Here is an 18,026-nt window from a genome sequence, read left to right as displayed (position 1 = left end):
TTTATTAGAGACTTCAAGGATTAATGCCCTTTTGTGCCTGTCTCAAATTCAAAGACCCTATTTTGATACTCCGCATAGAGAGGTCAGAACAGAGAAACAGGTAAGATGAATCAAGCAGAGAACAGAAAAAGGCGAAAACACTGTGTGGTACATTATCATGTTAACTTTTAGACTTTTTAGTAGCTTTACCTTTTGTTGCTTTTCTCAGACTTTTGATATGCTTTTTGAGATGTAATTGCTTCTTTTCATCAAAGAGGTGAAAACTGACCAATTTTACACCAACAGATCTGATGAACTTGCCAGTGTTGCTTAAGTGATCATTCACTCTAACAGGGTTTTTGAACATTTCATCCTGAAATTGATTTATTTCTTCCGAAGAGCAGGGGTGAATTCCTGTTAGATAGACAGATAGATATTGTATCTGACTTAGAGTGATACTTCATGTCTTCTCCTTTTGGCTATTAAACACACCCTGTACCTCATTGGGGGTCGCAGTGTGATCTCTGCCTGACGAATTTGTGGAAACTGCTTCCTTCTGCCGACATGGATTGCAATTCAGTACCTGCCGACCGTGAGGTGCTCAGGTTCTCTGCAGCGGCAGAAGCCTGTTGCTTCTCAGGATTTACCTATTCCTTGCTATCTAAGTCATTATCGTCAGAATGTGAATGAGTGGCACTGGCTGCCGCACCTGCAACCCCATGATCTGCTGATCTGCTGTTACACTTGCAGGTGTGGCGCCCACCGCTGCCTTGGCATGTGTGGAGCTATCTGCCGCATTGCCAGACTGAGCCACCACCTGCTGTTTATGCAGACAAACAAAGCATTTGTGTCCCACATTCCAACATTTCACCTGTACTGAGCTAGCATACACCATATAAAAGCCATTGCTGTGCGTTACTCTGAAGCGAGTCCAGGAACATAAAACCCCTGCCACCTTAGAGACTGCAAATGCTTCAGTATGGAATCCTTACATCCCAAATGCACCGTTTTAAATCCACTGGCAACATTTAGAGAACAGAGCTCATTCTCTAACAACTCGTTATGTATGAACAGCCGAGCACCGGATACTGTGATCTGCGTGGAGGGAACTGGCAGCTCGGGGAGGACTGCACAAATATGTCCCTGATGAACACGCTATTCTCTATCAGATGATAAACATAAGGCTCATCTTTCAAGAACACAACCACTGATTTGTTCATTCTTGATGCAATATATAGTGTATCATGTCGTAGCTGCTCACTGACAGCCAACAGAACCTCCTCCACAGTACCGTTACTATCCGGCAGAGCTATCCTCTGAGGATGCCATTCCACCCTAAAAACCACCTAACAATACCACCGATCACTCGGGCAACACAAAGGTTTTACTCTTGGAAAGCTTACCTGATTGTGCACATAGGACAGATGGAGAAAATCACAAAACAGGGATGGAAAGCAATCCAAAATGATGCTCAACTCACCCACTGGAAACAGAAAGGAGAAGAAAAGAAGAGAGGAAAAGATATATTGAAGTAAAGGATATGGAATTTGAAGATAAGTTGGAGCAGCAGTGAGATGAGCTGTTTTAACAGAAACAGAGAAATGTCTAAGTGGGATAGGAAACAGAAGCAGGGATATAGAGATGAAGAGACTGAAGAGGTGAAGAGGGCACATGGGGTGAAGAAGAAAATCAGACAGAATTATCAGCAGGCCATATGAACTTAGAGAATAGTGCGACTACAAGATGTAAAAGCAAAGCTTACATTATGACTGAGATAGAGGATGAGTGCACTAACCACAAAAAGGGTGAAAACGGAGAGAAGGCAGAAGCAGAGACAGCGAGCGAGTGAAACCATTTCAAATAGAGGAGAGAAACAGGCCTGGAAAAAGAAAGAAGAGAACAGGCAGCCATCCACCCCCGCCAAGCTCAGCAACCCCTCTGCCTCCATGTGCAGAACCAGATAAGGTCGCATTAATCAAAATCTGCCACTTCCCCTTCCAAAAAAACACCGTCTCTGCCATCAACCCCCCTCTGTGAAGTATCTGTCACCGAAACGGAAATTTCCATATTTAATGGGAAAGCTTTATATCACCAAAAAGGCAGTGTGGGCTGAGGGTGAAAAGAACAGAGTTGGTTGAATCCGTCAGCACTGTCATTAGCTTCTACACTTTAGACAGCGTGAGGAGCATCGGGGTTCGTTACAGTGCAGTTGTGATTCCATTGTTATCATCTTATTATGATGAAGCCGGACAGAGATCGGCCCTTGTCTTGTACCACTGCCATCTTTAATATAACGATAGTATATTGTAACAGTGCTGTATTGTCTACATCGCAACCCTTTGCTTAGCACATTAAAGAGTAAGAGAGGTTATTTTTTCTACTGCACATTCTGTCCTCACGTAAACCGTTAATGCAATTTAAAAGACACTTTGAAAGCATTTCAAAAGCAGGGCCACCAAATTTACAGTGGCATGCTCATGCAGCTTCCCTCGTCATGCCGTCCTCTCTGATGCCATTTGTTTATTTTTCCCCTTTGTAATTTTTCCCCTTTATTTGCCTCCTGTGCATATTATGACAAGCCTCGCACACTACCTTTCCGACATTACCCGGCGTCAGATAAACAGGTGGTGTTTACGCTTTTTTTTTTTTTTTTCATCCTCTTTCTTTTTTTTTCCTCTTTTTTTTATAACCGCCTCCCCGAGGAAAGACATCAAAGGGAATAACAGATCATGTGCTGTGAGTGCGGAGCGTGCCAGGGGGACGTTGGCATGATGGGGGGGAGGAGGAGGTGGGGGTTGGAGGGGGGCGGGCAGCTGCTTAGGGCCAGCTCCAGGCCCCGGCACATTGTGACCTCTAACCCCTGAACCCCTACCCCATCCCCGATACCATCCCCCCCCCGACCCCTGGCCAGCCCTCCCCTCAGAGCAGCTGCCAACTAAATTACATCAATGTCAAAATGCTGTGCTCGTCTGCTGGGGAGATGGAGTCTGGTAAACATGACACAGAGCGGGAATCACAATGCAACACATGAAGGGCACACACTTCATTCTAATGTGTGTGTATTTGTGTGTGTGCTTGTTGACAATAAGTAAAATGTAGAATATTTCCTAACTTTTCATTTAGATGTTTGTTTTCAAGTCAATGAACTGATTAGTCAGCAGAGAGGATTTTCTGCAAACACTTATTCATCGTCTATCATTTGTCATTTTTCAAGCACAAATTACAAATGTTTCTTAATCGTAGCTTCTGAAATTTGAGGATTTTTGCTGCTTTTCTTGATTTCATGTGATCATAATGTGAGTATCTTTGCATTTCAGACTGTTTGGATGACAACACAAGCAGTTTGAAGATATCACTTTGTGCTTTAGAAAACGGTGATATTCTAGAACGTATGATTATTCATTGAGGAAATAACAAGCAGAACAATTAATAATGAAAATATACATTTTAACCTTTGTTCAGTACATTACATTCAGCTATATATGATTGATTGATTGATTAGTTAATTTAAGTGTCCTTCACCTTCCAGTGCCCTGTCGATACGGGCTTACAAGACACTAACCATTAACAACCAGACAAATCATAATATACAATTCCATAAATTCACAAGCAGAACACAGCAAAACATTTAGTTTACATGGCAGAAGTTTCCTGTTGAGATGGATACACAGTTCTCTCTCTAAGCAGCCAAGCCTCTATAAATCTTGCTAAGCCAAGAATCTCCATCTTTAAGAGCCAAAACAATATATCAACTTTGGACAAGCAAAATAAATCAGGATTTTTCAAGTCACAGTACAAAGGGCAATGAAATACACAATGAAATTCATCCTGAACAACACCATAAGTGACTATAAGTGACTAAATACACTGCTGATGAGTTTTTCAGCATGAGAAGCTAAAGCTAAAGTGAAGGTAGGAAGCATCATTCGCACTCACAGTCTAATTCAACTCGTTCTTTTTATTTATTCACACCTCATCCAAATAAGCAACTGTTGTGAAAGCCTGCACTGTGGTTTACACAGACAAATGGCCAAGCTAGGAGGAAGGAAATCCTTTTTTTTCAAAATGGCTGCTGGGCTCACAGCTAACTAGCTGTGCTTCCTCTGTGTGTGTCTCTGGGTTCAGGTGATTGATTGAAGTCATTACGCTGGTGGAGCGACTCCTTACCTGGCTAATCCAGGAGTGAATTTAGCTGCAGGATGACAGATAGGCGCATTACGCCCCCAGAATCTGCTGCCCGATGAGCTTTGCTGCTCAGGACTTCCTCCGCCAAATTATGCAAAACGCCTCGTACGATACACATATCAATATTATACCAGATCCATCTTCTAACAGCTCCCCGATTTCCACATTACAGTCAATTTCAAGGAGTCGGAAACCACCAAATGTTCAATAACATTACACACTAAATCCTTATATTGGGTGTTTAATATACATAATAAATACTGATCATCGTATTTTAGATACAAGCTCTGAAATTTTACAAAATCTACACAAATGTTTGGTGCAGCGACAAAAACAAAACGGCACACTGACAGAGCAGACTTGACCCGTCTCATCCCAACTTTAATGCAACCCTACTCCATCTCAACCCCCACACCCCTCCTCCACCACCACCCACTACTCTACAGCTGCTTGATGGGGACAGTATCAGCAAGGTGCACAAACAGCCTTGTGAGGAGGTGTTTTTCCACCAAGCAGGAGACTCAGTATTTGGCAGATATGGACAAAAGGAGCTAAAGGAGGGAGCAGCTGAGGTCTTGGAAAGATTGAGGGGAGGGAGGATAAAAGGTATAGGGAGATGTTGCGAGCTCGCCCGCTTCAGTCATGGCGCCGTATCTCGGTCGCCATTAGACTTAGAGGGGCTTAGCGCCGGACTCCGAGGCTCTTTCTGGGCTCGGGATAAAGAAGAGACGAGGGGATGAGGACACCCGCGGTGGCGTCGGATAAGAATAAGTGTAAGGGTTAACAGCAAGAGTCAAAGCAACGTAAGGGGCGTAAGGGAAAGGGGGGGGGTATTTGACTAAAGTTGAGACTTGGTTCATTAGCTGTGGGCTATAAATGTGAGTGCTGGAGCAGTGAATGGGCAACAACAGGCTTATTGAAGCAGTGAGCTGAGTATCTTGCTGTTGGGTGTTGAAGCCTCGTAGCAGCTTCTCTACCAAACACGCTGTCTAAAACATATAAAACCAATCGTCAAACTGTTGTCTTCGCAAACATGTTGAAACGTGTAGCCAAACATGAGATTATACTTTCCACGCCGCTTGTATTACACAGACCGGAGTGGACATGTAATTTCACTCACACACACACAAACATCCCATAAGTTTCACTGACACCGAGGATTATTTCAACAGCGCCGCTATGAAGTAATATTTCATGAGTTTTAGGACAAACTGACAGTCATTCTTGCCTTTTGTGTGTATGTGTGCGTGCATATGTGTGTGTGTGTGTGTGTGTGTGTGTGTATCCGCCATAGCAGCTGATATGCGAGCTGGAGCCTGAGCTGCCAGAAAACGCCCCAAATTGCAGCGTCTGCCATGCGCTGAGCCTCCTGCACCAAGACACTGTCTTTTGTTCTCCCCTGCTAGCGGGAGAAGCCTGACAGCTCTGAAATGATCCTCTCTCCTCTTTCTCACACACACACATGCACATGCACACATACACACACACTTCTGCTTTTTCTTTTCAACTCCTCTACTATATATCTCCCAATATCACACACACCCACAAAAAAAGGTATACACACACATGCAAACATGCACAAAAACATACATCCTCCTGTCTGTCTCTCTCCTATAGCCCTCTCTTTTTCTCTATCTCTCTCTCTCTCTTCTCTCTCTCTCTCTCTCTCTCTCTCTCTCTCTCTCTCTCTCTCCCTCCCACTGCCTGTCTTCCTCTCTCATTTTTCCTCACTGGCTGGCTGTGAGGATGGCGAATCCCTCATGGATTTCTGGAGGGTATCACCATGGAGACGGGCTCTGCCACACGTGTCTATAGATCCTCCTGCTGGATAGGGGGGCACAGCCAGAGGTGGTGCATTCCCTGCATCCTCCTTAGTCCTCTAGTCTCTCCGCAGAGAGGGAGACAACAATGAGCTGAGGTGGTGGTGGTGAGAGATAGGAGGAATATTAGTGTTAAATAAAGGATTCAGGTAATATATAGATACAGCATGTACAGAGGAGGTGGAGAAAGTGGATGGGGGGAAAAAAGGAGCAGGTGAGGTTATGATGGGTGAGAAATATGATGTGAGAACACCGGGTGACAGGAAGAGATGACGAGAGAGGGAGGGGAGGTAGAAAAAAAAAAGAAAGCAGCAGCAAGAGGAAGAGGAGGATACAGCAGCCCTCATCCCAGTGTCAGGGAGACAAATAGCGTTTGATGCTAATGACTGGCTAAAGCTTTTGCCCCTGCTGAGAACAGCCGCTAATATGACTGCTAATAAAGGAGACGTGCAACGCTGTCGCATTCCAACAGTCGCTCAACTGTCGCCCAAAATTAACCAAACGGGAGCTCTCTCTCTCTCTCTCTCTCTCTCTCTCTCTCTCTCTCTCTCTCTCTCTCCTCTCTCTCTCTCTCTCTCCTCTCTCTCTCCTCTCTCTCTCTCTCTCTCTCTCTCTCTCTCTCTCTCTCTCTCTCTCCTCTCTCCGTCCTCACATTGCTCCTCCAGAAAACGAACGGGGCCCTCGCTGTTACATTTCCAGATGTTTTTGTTTTTTTTCTCTTTTTTTCCTGCATTAAAGGGCCACTTGTTCACACTGTGATAGAATTTGTTCCATCTTATAATGCGAAGATGCCCACTCCATAAAATATGAAGTGGTCTTTTTGTGATCTGAAGCTCTTTTCTTCTTTGATTGCTACCTCTCATACACATACACACACACACAACACACACACACACACACACACACACACACACACACACACACACACTCATGGAGGATTTTGTGAGTCTTGCCAGGGGACAAAGCAAAAAGAGAAACATAGAATCGTACAGTATTTTTTCTCTCCTTCTTCTGCTTCTTCTTCTTCTCTCAGCACAATGCCTGCAGAATCCCTTCCCTTTTCTTTTTCTTTTAAAAAAAAAATTTAAATGCCACCTAATTATTTCTGGAATTTTAATTGCCAAGCGCAGTGAGTGGGATGCGGCGCCTGCCACGACGAACGCCACCGTAGCCAAGGTCACGCGGTGACAGGGCCGGGGGAACGTGGGATGGCGGGAGCTGCCGATTCTTCCCGTGGCTTAGTCATCACGGGGGGGGGCAAATACACACAACCTCTCTTCGCGGTGTCACAACAACCTGACAGCTCTGGGGTCACGGAGGACACCTGAGACCCCGAGTTTGTTTAGTATCCGACGTCTATTAACCACGAGCGCAATTAAAAGTCATTTCCACCGAGCAGCCGGAGCTTTTAAAAGAGAGGATGGATACACGGAGCGGCGAGCGCGGTTTTAAAGCGTGTATCAAAAGGCTTATTTGTTTGTACGAAATCCTGCCCCCAAACAATGAAGTGCACTTGACTCCTTTTAAAAATACAATGAGAAAAATACACAAGCTAGCGTTTATTACTCGGTGTCCATTAGCTGATGTTGCCGAGCAATTATAGCAATTCAACGCCTTTTTTTTGTGGTTATTTTTTTAGAGTGATTCAGGTGAGGTGTAGTCGCATTAATACCTGTCAGCTACTGAGCTCTGCTGCGGCTCAGCAGCTGACAAGCAAGCACTGCCTTTAAGACTGCTTTATTGTTAAGATAAAGGAAGGTAGGAGGGAGAAGAGATGGTAAGGCCCTGTTTCTATCTATCTGCCATTCCCACACCACTTCTCCCTCTCCATCCCTCCTCCTTCCTCCCTCCCTCCCACTCACCTATCCTCCTCTCTCTGCCAGCCCGCCTGCCTTGGCAGCCGCTAACCTGCTGGGACCGGCCCATTGATTTATTTGGAAAGGGGCCCTGGAACGGAGGGGCCAGGATGAGTGGCATTTTAATGTGCTTTTGAGATGTTTGGTCACAAGCACTATTGATCACAGTGCCGCAGCAGCACACACACACACATATACACACATATACACACACCCCTCCCTCACTGTCCTGCAGACCCCTCTCTCACACACTGCCCTAGGGGAGAGGTCTGGCTGTCAGGCAGGGAATGAGTTTCCATGTGGGCTTAGATTAATGAAATGAGGCCCCTGGTTGCGGGGGGTGCAGGGGGTCAGACCATTAAGGAATCCCTGCGCTGGGCGAGATTGAGCCTGCCAGCTGACTGGACCCTGACTGACTGATGGACGCCCGGGACTTAGCAGAAAGGGAAAGAGAGGGAGAGAGAGAGAGGGAGCAGAATGGATAGGATATTGGATTGTGGGACAGAAGTAGAAGGCGCAAAAATGGGTTTCTAAGAGCACAATGCACCATCCAACTACACGCGATGAGCCTTCTCTCCACCACAGAAGAAGCACACACTGACCAACAACCACTATTTTATTCCTCTCGCAACACATCCTCCGTTTGCCGTTCATTCACTTCAGGTCTTACTCTAAGTAGCGGCGATCCGGCGGGAAACATCCAGAGGTTGTAAAAATAGGAGCCGGGATATTTCACAGCCGAGTGAACATGCCCAAAGCGTGTTTAGCTCCCTTACACTCAGGCGTGGACAGAGGGTTTATTTATTTGATGGCCAAAAAAGACTCAGCAGAGCTCATCATAGTTTCTGACTTGCGTTCGGTGCTTTTGTGCAACTGTACCACACACACACACACACACACACACACACACACACACACACACAAGGCAAATGTACTAACAGCATTGTAAAGTCGCATCTTGCAATGGAAGGGGGGCCAGGTATAGCAGCTCTGGGGCTCTCCGAGGTTTGATGAGCGAAAGGGATTAAGCCCCTGTGATCAATAGCCTGAGCGAATACACAGATTATCAGATTATCAGATTAGGATCTGTCCCCCCCCCCCCCTCCTGCTGCCGATGGGGGAAAGCCAGAGAATACATTAAAACCTGAGGTGCCTCTGCAAGATTCAATTAATCAGGCTACAGGTTGTCCCCCCCCCCCCCACACACCTTCCTCTCTCTCTCTCTCTCTCTCTCTCTCTCTCTCTCTCTCTCTCTATCTCTCTCTCTCTCTCTCTCTCTCTCTCTCTCTCTCTCTCTCTTACAGTCAATTCCAGACGAGCGGCGGTTGTTTCGCTACACTCGGCTCACATCAGAACAAGGGCATATCAGTCTTGTACAAAGTGTTTGCGGAGCATGCACAGTGATTTTCTTTTGCCTGAAGAGCAAATTGATGTTACCTGCATATAAATGAGTGCGAAAATAAACTAAATCTTCTGCTTTGTTTGTTTCAAAGATAGCGATTTTTACCCCCCCCTCCCCCTTTCGTAAACAGTTTCGGAGAAGAAACGGAGCATTTTATTCTAATTGCTCAATAGTTAATGAGTACACGTCTAATTAAGGGTAGTAACTTTGATATTCTGTTCCCCCCCCAGCAGAAGAAGTTGAGAGGTATCGCTTCTCTTGTTACACCTTCACACACACACACACACACACACACACACACACACACACACACACACACACACACACACACACACACACACACACACATAAGCTAGAGGCCCATGTGCGAATGAGTATTAGCATGTATGTCCAGGTGAGGCTAACGGTTAACGGCTACCTTCTTATCTCTCCTCCGCAGTGTGTACGGCTGCCCTCTGGCCAAGAAGAGAAAGAGTCTAGACAGACAAACCCTGGAACCCTCGCCCAAGAGGAGCACCTACCTAGATGACATGGACAACTCCACGATGGAGGAGTGCTACGAGACAGACGGGACGGAGGAGATGGACGACAGGGAGGAAGCGGAGGAGGAAGGCGCGGTAGAAGAGGAGGAGGAGGAAGAAGAAGGGGCGGTGGAGGAGGAGGAGGAAGAGGAGGAGGAAGTGGAAGGGTACATGGACTACAACGAGGAGCAAATTGAGCACGAGGAAGGCGAGGTGGAGAGAGGGGAGGAGGAGGAAGAAGAGGAGGAGGAGGAAGAGGAGGTAGAGGTGGAGCAGGAAGAAGAGGAGGAGGAGAGGGTGGAGGAGGAGGAAGAGGAGGCGGTAGAGGAGGTGCACTATGAAGAGGGGGAGGAGGAGGATGGAGAGCAGAGTCAAGGTAAGAACACTTTCTGTGTAATTACACCACATTCACACCAGGAACTATTTAACGCTTTAGAATTTCAAATATTTCCCATTTTTTTGAAAACATAAAATAAAGCATTATTTTTCAAGTGCAACATTTGCATATCTGTGGTTTATATTTCCATATTTGATGGGCTGGATGAAGCAGTTTGGGGCAGTTGGACATGATGTTCAAACACTGATTGTGTTTTGCATTGGAATGAGATGAAAGATCCAGAACAACATACTGAAACTTCAGCGTGGCTGTGATCGCTTATTCCTTTGATATTTTTTTTGTTTATGTTATTCATTAATTCAGTCATTTACACATTTTACTCGTATACTTGCATGTACTCATTTTCAAAGCCTTTACTGTACTGCTACTGTTGTTAAAAACCACCACTGTACTGGCACCATAAAAACACCAGCTTAAATTCTTGATGTTTTCATAGAGCTCTTTTTTAAAATATATTTAGGATTTTTTTTTAATTACAGAGAAATGATCAAAATTGATAGCTAAAATCAGCAGGGCCATCCTTTGCAATTATTTCCCCTCTGAAGTGTTTTAACCCTCTCCAAGAGCTTTGTTATGAGTATCAGAGCCCAAATTGTCGATGAATCACGTTAAACTGCTAAAACTGAAGCCATGATTACTTTTTTTATAAACTACACAAAGACTACTAACAAATGAATCTTCTTTTAATCACAAAGAATATTGAGTTTCCCTTCGCTAATATTAAATCTTATGAATATTAGAGCTGCTGACAATCAAAGCTTTAATTACGCCTCTCTTAAAGACATGATACGAAAATACCACCCTAGTTTTTGGGTAGTGGGATTTTTGAGAAACTCCTGCCCCATATGTTATCTCCTCTTCCCACCCTTGACGTGCCCGACACCAGATTTGGCAGGTTTCTCTCCAGCAGATTCTGTTTTGCACCCCCACATCACGATTGGACCTGACAGTGCCTTCAAGTCCAATTAAGAGTGAAGCTCTGAGAGAGGAGTGTGTTAACCCTGTTTGGTGCGCCTCGCTCTACCCACCCAAAGTGTTGATGTGGCATCTCAGCAGCCGTGGCTCTTATTGTCTCGCAGACATGTTAAAACATCTTTACTGACTGGTGTTCATTAAAGCCCGCAGCCCAAGCCTTAACACTGAGACTGTGGTCTAGTTGCTACTGTCTGATCAGCCTGTCAGCAGTTTTCTATGGGTAGTAGCTGATTACCATGTATTGTTAATAAGACTGTTGTTGTCACTGGCAGGTATTCACGAGGAGTTATCCAAATCCTCATCATTTAGCTCTATAATCAGAATGTTTGCTTTGTAATTGAAGAATTGTTTGTAATCTGCAGCGTTTTGCTTAACAGATTCACTGATTCGTCCTTTTTTCGCACCAGCATACAAACCTTTTTGTGGTTTAGTCAAAGTAAATCAGAGGTTAAAATTTTAAAATAAATGTATGAATTCCTGCACATATTCTTTTTTTGTGGACCCAGCATCACATTTCTGCTTTTAATCCATTTGAGAGAATATATTAGAGGATTATGGCAAAAATGTCTAAGTGGTGTAACCATAAAAACACTAAATTCTCATTAAAACACCATATCAACTAGTTTGGCATGATCTTACATTATAACTTTTTATATTCAATAAAGGTAATGGAATACAATTGTTCTAAATATTACATTTCATCTGGGGAATCATGTCAACCATGTTTTAAGTAATTATTAGTCCACTTAAACACACTGTAGGTGGATAAAATATTTAATATTTATCATTATTTTGTGGTTACACTATTTGACATTTTCAGAAGCATTCAGTCTTACTATTGGTAAAAAAAAATGGTACAAATGTCATTTCAAATGACAAAAATACTAAATGTACATTTTACCAAACCTGATGCTGCTTTTAAAACTATTCTTTAAGATATTTTTGAACTGCTCATCTTGCCAAACTTTATTTGTCACTGAATCATATCCAGGATGTAAAGGGTTTAATGACCTCACTGTTTCCTCTCTCCTCTGACTGACCGGATATACAGAAAGGTTCGCATGTTGGTGCAAACCAGGGACAAATCAGTGAGTGTATTAAGAAAAATTAGTGTTTCCAGGGATGAAAATAGGTGTTCTGAAGGGTTTATTAGTTGTGCATACTGTTTAAAATCCAAGTTGTCACAATGTGTCATTTCCATGTTCCCCTGTTCACCCCAAGACATCAGTACTGGATGGCCGCTGGGCAGATTCCAATCTCTTGAAAATGTAATAGAGGTGACATTCTGGAGCTTCCCTGTGTTTGTCAGCGGCACATGAACATCTCTGTAGCTAATCCGAAGCCACTTCAGGGCAGGACAGTCTCTCTGTTCCCTCCTTAATCTGTTTCGCTTCCATATCCCTTTTGTGTACCTTGATTGCTCTTCAAATTGCTTCCCCGTGCCATGTTTCATACCATCAAAAATTAAACCCCTGGTGCAAGAGGTTGCTGTTAGAAGGCTTCCACTGTCAAAATATGTGCCTGGTCATTCGTGACTGTTCCCTCTTCTCGCTCTAAAGCCCCTAACCCCCCAAGCACCAATATTGTGTTGCTCTCGTTAGATTGGAGTGTGAGTCTGTGTGTATGTACAGTATTTGAGTGAGGGAAAGTCAGTATGACTGTTTGTACAGTACATGTACTGTATGAGCATGATTTTTATAGTCTATGTAGAACTTGAATTGGGTAATATTCATATTTTCTTTTACATTTATATTCAAATGTTGCATTCTTCGTACTTGTAACTTTGATCTGCAGTCAAGTTCGCATCAATGTGTATATTGTGATTACAGATCAGCGTTTGAACCTGGGAAATAATTAACTTTTCATCACTATCAATTACACTTAATTTTTTTTCCTTTATTATTATTTTCCTTCTTCTTGTGTTTCACTCATTCTCACCAAGTGAAACTCTCATTTATTATTTCTGTGCATGTGTGAGGGGGCCTTTGGGTTCATTTTCTCTGCAGGAATGTAAGTGGCAAATGTGACGCCAATGTGAGCGATGTGCTCTTGGCGGTTCAGGGCGGAAATATGAAAGGAGAGATTGGAAGTGCTCCAGGAGTGAGTGCTTGAAATTACTGACAGAAGAGGTTCAGTAACCTTTTGCAGCCTGTCAGAATCAATTAGGCAGTGAAAGGAATTCTAAAGATACTGATGACTGAATGAAAAAAAGAACTTTACTAGCAAACGATGAATAGCAACTGACTGGGGTTCATCTTGTTGCAGATGGAACATCATATTATTCTCAGATTTGAAGACTTGTAGGATAAAAACCTCGCCAATTCATTTTCTTGCAGTGTTTTGATTTATACTGCTGAAATAAGTGAAATGTTGTCTCATTTGCAACTATTTACATAATTCTTTAGTCAAATTATAAATCAAATGACCTTGAAATATCTCTCTCTAAAGAAATCAAGGGAATTAGGGCACAAATAACACTTGCCAAAGATATAGTTCTCTGGTTTCATACATTCTCATTTACAAGAGCATCATTTTCTGGAACGCTCCCAAACCGCTATATTTAACTTCCTGTGCTGATTCACAATTCAGAACACAAGCTGCTGTTAAGACTCTCAAAGTAAATTATTAGGGGAAGCAAAGAGTTCCTTATCCAATTTAGATGGACCAAGCCCAGAAATCAGATTTACCAGTAAAATAGAATGACGGAAATGAAATTACTAGACGTTTGTTCTTTCTTTCCAACAGAGGACGATCAGATGAGCAGTGGAGAGGGGGGAGAGAGCGATGGTGGAGGTGGTGGTGGCGGCAATGGCAAACCTGGCTCTGTCACCGAAAAGGACGACAACAACAACGAAGAGTACGAGAACTACGATGAACTCGTGGCCAAGTCGCTGCTCAACCTGGGGAAGATCGCAGAGGACGCCGCCAACCGCGCCCTGACGGAGTCCGAGATGAACAGCAACTCCTCCAACAGCGCAGAGGATGAAGATGAAGAGGAGGAGGAAGAAGAGGAGGAAGAAGAGGAGGAGGAGGATGAAGAAGAGGAGGAGGAGGAGGAAGATGAAGAGGAGGAAGAGGAGGAGGAAGAAGAGGAAGAGGGGGAAGGGGATGAAACACAAAAAGCTGACCTGAGTTTGGACATTGACAGTGACGTGGTCAGGGAGACGGTGGACTCTCTTAAACTGCTGGCACAAGGTCACGGCGCGGTACTGTCTGACAATTTAGATGGACAGGAGTATGACGGTACTGAGAACGGGGGCGGGAATGACTGTACCCATGGGGGAAATGCACACAATGGTGGTAATGGACAAATTAAGACCGCCGGTAATGGACAATTAGAAAACAGCGATGAGGAAGTGTGTCTAAGCAGTCTAGAATGCCTACGAAACCAATGCTTCGACCTGGCTCGGAAACTAAGCGAAACAAAGTCCACTGACCGAAACGGACCACCCCAACTAAATATTTTTACATGTGGGGATCCCAATCAACAGCCCCAGCATCACGGCTATGGGGATTACCAACTTAGCCAAGACGACAGGCGGTCGCTTGATAGGAACTATTCCGACATGGACAATCTCATGAAGCTGGAGGAGCAGCTGAGCCCACGCTCCAAGGCCTTCTCAAGTTGCGCGCAGGACGACCGATATCACAACCACCGGGACTTTGACGAGGATACGGCCTCGGTGACATCGGACCGATCAGAAGAAGTGTTTGACATGACGAAGGGTAACCTGTCCCTTTTGGAAAAGGCCATTGCACTAGAGTCAGAACGGGCCAAGGCAATGCGGGATAAAATGGCGGCCGAGGCTGCCAGGAGAGACGGGGTGAGGTATAGCCACGAAGACCATGGCTCAAGGCACGGCTACGGTGTCGAGCGTAAAGCCCGTCTTCCTGATGGTATGAAGAAGCTTTTCTACCATAAAGGTGAGTGGTTCTTTTCAAACATGGACATGCTAAGATTGCACACCACGCTTCCATTGGAAACCATATCTCCTCGAGTGTAGACATGTTTACCTCATTTAACAAGCTCAGGTAAAATGTTTGTCTGCCAGTGTTTGGCTCTGTATTCTATCTACCCTGTACTGGAGACTAGACAGCCCACATGCATTCTGGGAACCTCGCTATAACCCCAGGACAAGCTTTTTTCAGCCAATTTGGAAATTCGCATCTCGGTAGCAGCGGGAGCGGCAGCAGCAGCTTATGTTGTTAAAATAGGCCAGCATGGAAACATCAGAGGGTAGGCTTGTCAGGCATAAGTAATGGCAATCTGCATGGCCTGTTAGGACCGCAAATCTCATCCGTGCGATGCAGCTTGGGGTAAAGCTGCCTATTTTTAAACCTGTGCTAGTACTTGAGAGAGGGAAACTACAAAACAGAGGCCTGCTGCCTTTAGAAAGGATTCATTCTGTATGAAACATGAAAGCTTTATACATATTTTATCATGCTTATATCTTACTGTTAAGTTATTGATACTTATTGATTCTACAAAGAGGCAAATGCACATACAATAAATGGCTTATCATATATTGCAAAGAGAGAGCCTTTGCTGGATGTCTGCTTGTGTACTTACAGAGTAGACTCGTAGTCACAGAAACATTGCAATGGCATTTACAGTGGTCTGGCTGCAGCTCCCTTATTTAGCTCCCTAATTATTCCTCTCATCATATCCTTTACTGCAACAATATTCAGACTTAGTTAGGTTAAATCATTTCCTCCCATAAGGAAGATATCAGATGAGAGCAACAAATAAGCATGCTAATTCACAGCAGGGTGATATTACACCTTAAATGCCACACAACTCACAGCAGGTATATATTGCGACGTAAATGCCACACAAATGTTAATTTCAAGAGCCGTCCATGGCCTCTGTGTCTGGCTAATGTTGGAATAATGAGAGGACGCAAGACGGTTGCGTCACGATAAGATCTTTTCCTTGGGCGAGATAGTAGCAGACACTCGTTGACCAGAGTTCCTGTGTGTGATTTATAAAGCAGAGCATGGCGAGGGAGGGGGGGGGTGGGGGTGGCACTGGAGAAGAGAAGGGGGAGGGTGGTGGGTTCGGAGTATAGCCCAGCACCCTAAGAGAGAGAAGCATGAGGCTGAGATGAAAATTGAACAGTATCAGAATGACCGATAACGAACGACAGGCCCACTGACTGCACATTAATTATCCAGAGATGGTATGGTAATGGGGGCCATTTGCTATGCAAAGCGCAGACCGTCCCCAGCCACAATCAATATCCCCTGCTTTCTAATATGCCTTCCACTTGGCTGCCTCCACTCACTCCGCAATGGAAAGCGCGGCAGGCAGAAGCGCACGGCCGTCACGTATGTGTGTGTGCATGTGCGGGGGGGGGTGTCGGTGCGTGCGCAGATTGAGAATTATTTCCAACATACTGTTCAAACACTAACAGTCAATGTAATAATGTGCCCCAAAAGAAGCCATTATTAAGAAAGCCCAATTTTTTACATGCACGCCAAGTTCTTTATCAACATGAAATTTCCCTGTCTTTATTGCACTGGTGCCAGACAGAAGGGCCAGACATGACATAGCAATATTGTACCAAACTCATATGCCCTTAACTCGACATAGATAGATGACAGCCACACAGGATAATAAGGTGCTTCTTTTTTTTTCTCTCCGATGAATGAGACATGGGGTTTCATTTGGTGACTCACTTGTAAATGTATGAGTAGGTGTGCATCGTGCAACCTCTCGATTTTGTCCTTTCTTAACCCTCCACTTCACTTGATTCTACTCCTTGTTCTTACTCTACAACCTCTGGGGTTATTCAGGTTTGTCAGTAAGGGTCTTAGATGCAGCTGCTCGGTTAGCCTATACAACTAATGGATCAGTCTTTCTGTGTCTACTCTCCAAATACTGATCCTGATACAAATGGCTCCAATTGATTGGTCTAAAATCTACAATCTGATACATCACTCTTCTCCTGTGTTGATTGCTTTTTCTAAAATGTTTCTACATTTTAATTAAAATGTTAATACAGACTCTACAAAAAGCCATTGCATTTTGAATGTAAGAAGAATCATTGACCTTGTGTGAGAGTGAAAATGTTTTGAAAGGTGGATGCTTGCATTGGAGAAACAAAGCCAGTTGGCACGGCTTGGCATTGCTGCTTTTTGGTGGTAACCATATCTGATCTGGGTTTCGAAGAAACAGGAGAAGCAGGTTTGGGGATGGGAAAGACAATCTCATCCGGTGTTTTTGTGTGTGTGTGTGTGTGTGTGTGTGTGCTTTTTGGACCTTCTCTCGCAGCACTCAGCTCAACAAACTGTCATGTGAAGGCATGAGCGATTCTAATGAAGAGAAGAGTGATAAATTCCTAATTGAATCTAAACTGGAAGATGAAAGAGTTTTTTGGGGGGGAGGGTCACTCACACCAGAGTTGTTATATTTCATAATTTCACAATTTCATTACAGTAAACAAACTTCATGATTAAAAGATCTGTCAACAAGCCAATTATTGCATCTTTGTCCTTGTCAGTCTTCACTCCATTCCAATAAATAATGGCTTATAAATAAAATTTCAAAAATCCACTTCAGAATATTTGTGGTTGCATTAGTCAAGGGCGTAGATTTGGTTTCATATTTGAGGGGGTGGGGGGCACATGAAGTCAGAGCTTCTTTAACACATTTTACATTTTAATATCAATCTGGAAAATAACACATTATCATGAAATTGGTTATTGTGCTCTCCAAATGAACAGTGGCCAAATTTAAAAATCAGACATGCCACATAATTGCTGTATTATTCATATACTAGCCCTATTTAAAGATGCAGTATATAGAATTTAGTGGCATCAAGTGAAATGGACTTGGTAGAAATGGAATATAATATTCATAAATATGTTTTAATCAGTGTATAATCACCT

The 18,026-nt window shown here is 43.9% G+C and overlaps 1 protein-coding gene across 1 annotated transcript in view; it reads left to right on the top strand.

Moving 5' to 3' along the window:
* Window positions 1-543: 543 nt before the first annotated feature.
* The window catches only part of myt1lb (myelin transcription factor 1-like, b), a 46,188-nt gene continuing 28,705 nt past the window's right edge, over window positions 544-18,026 (top strand). Inside the window, exons 1-4 of the mRNA XM_062439807.1 lie at window positions 544-584; window positions 730-852; window positions 9,682-10,139; window positions 13,881-15,059. Coding sequence (XP_062295791.1) covers window positions 544-584; window positions 730-852; window positions 9,682-10,139; window positions 13,881-15,059 — 1,801 coding nt within the window. The remainder of the gene's footprint in view (window positions 585-729; window positions 853-9,681; window positions 10,140-13,880; window positions 15,060-18,026) is intronic.

The sequence above is a fragment of the Scomber scombrus genome, chromosome 19 (assembly GCF_963691925.1).
Source record: "Scomber scombrus chromosome 19, fScoSco1.1, whole genome shotgun sequence".
NCBI classification, from domain to species: domain Eukaryota; kingdom Metazoa; phylum Chordata; class Actinopteri; order Scombriformes; family Scombridae; genus Scomber; species Scomber scombrus.
Note: the sequence above shows the minus strand (reverse complement) of the source record. Positions and strands in the feature narration are given on the sequence as shown.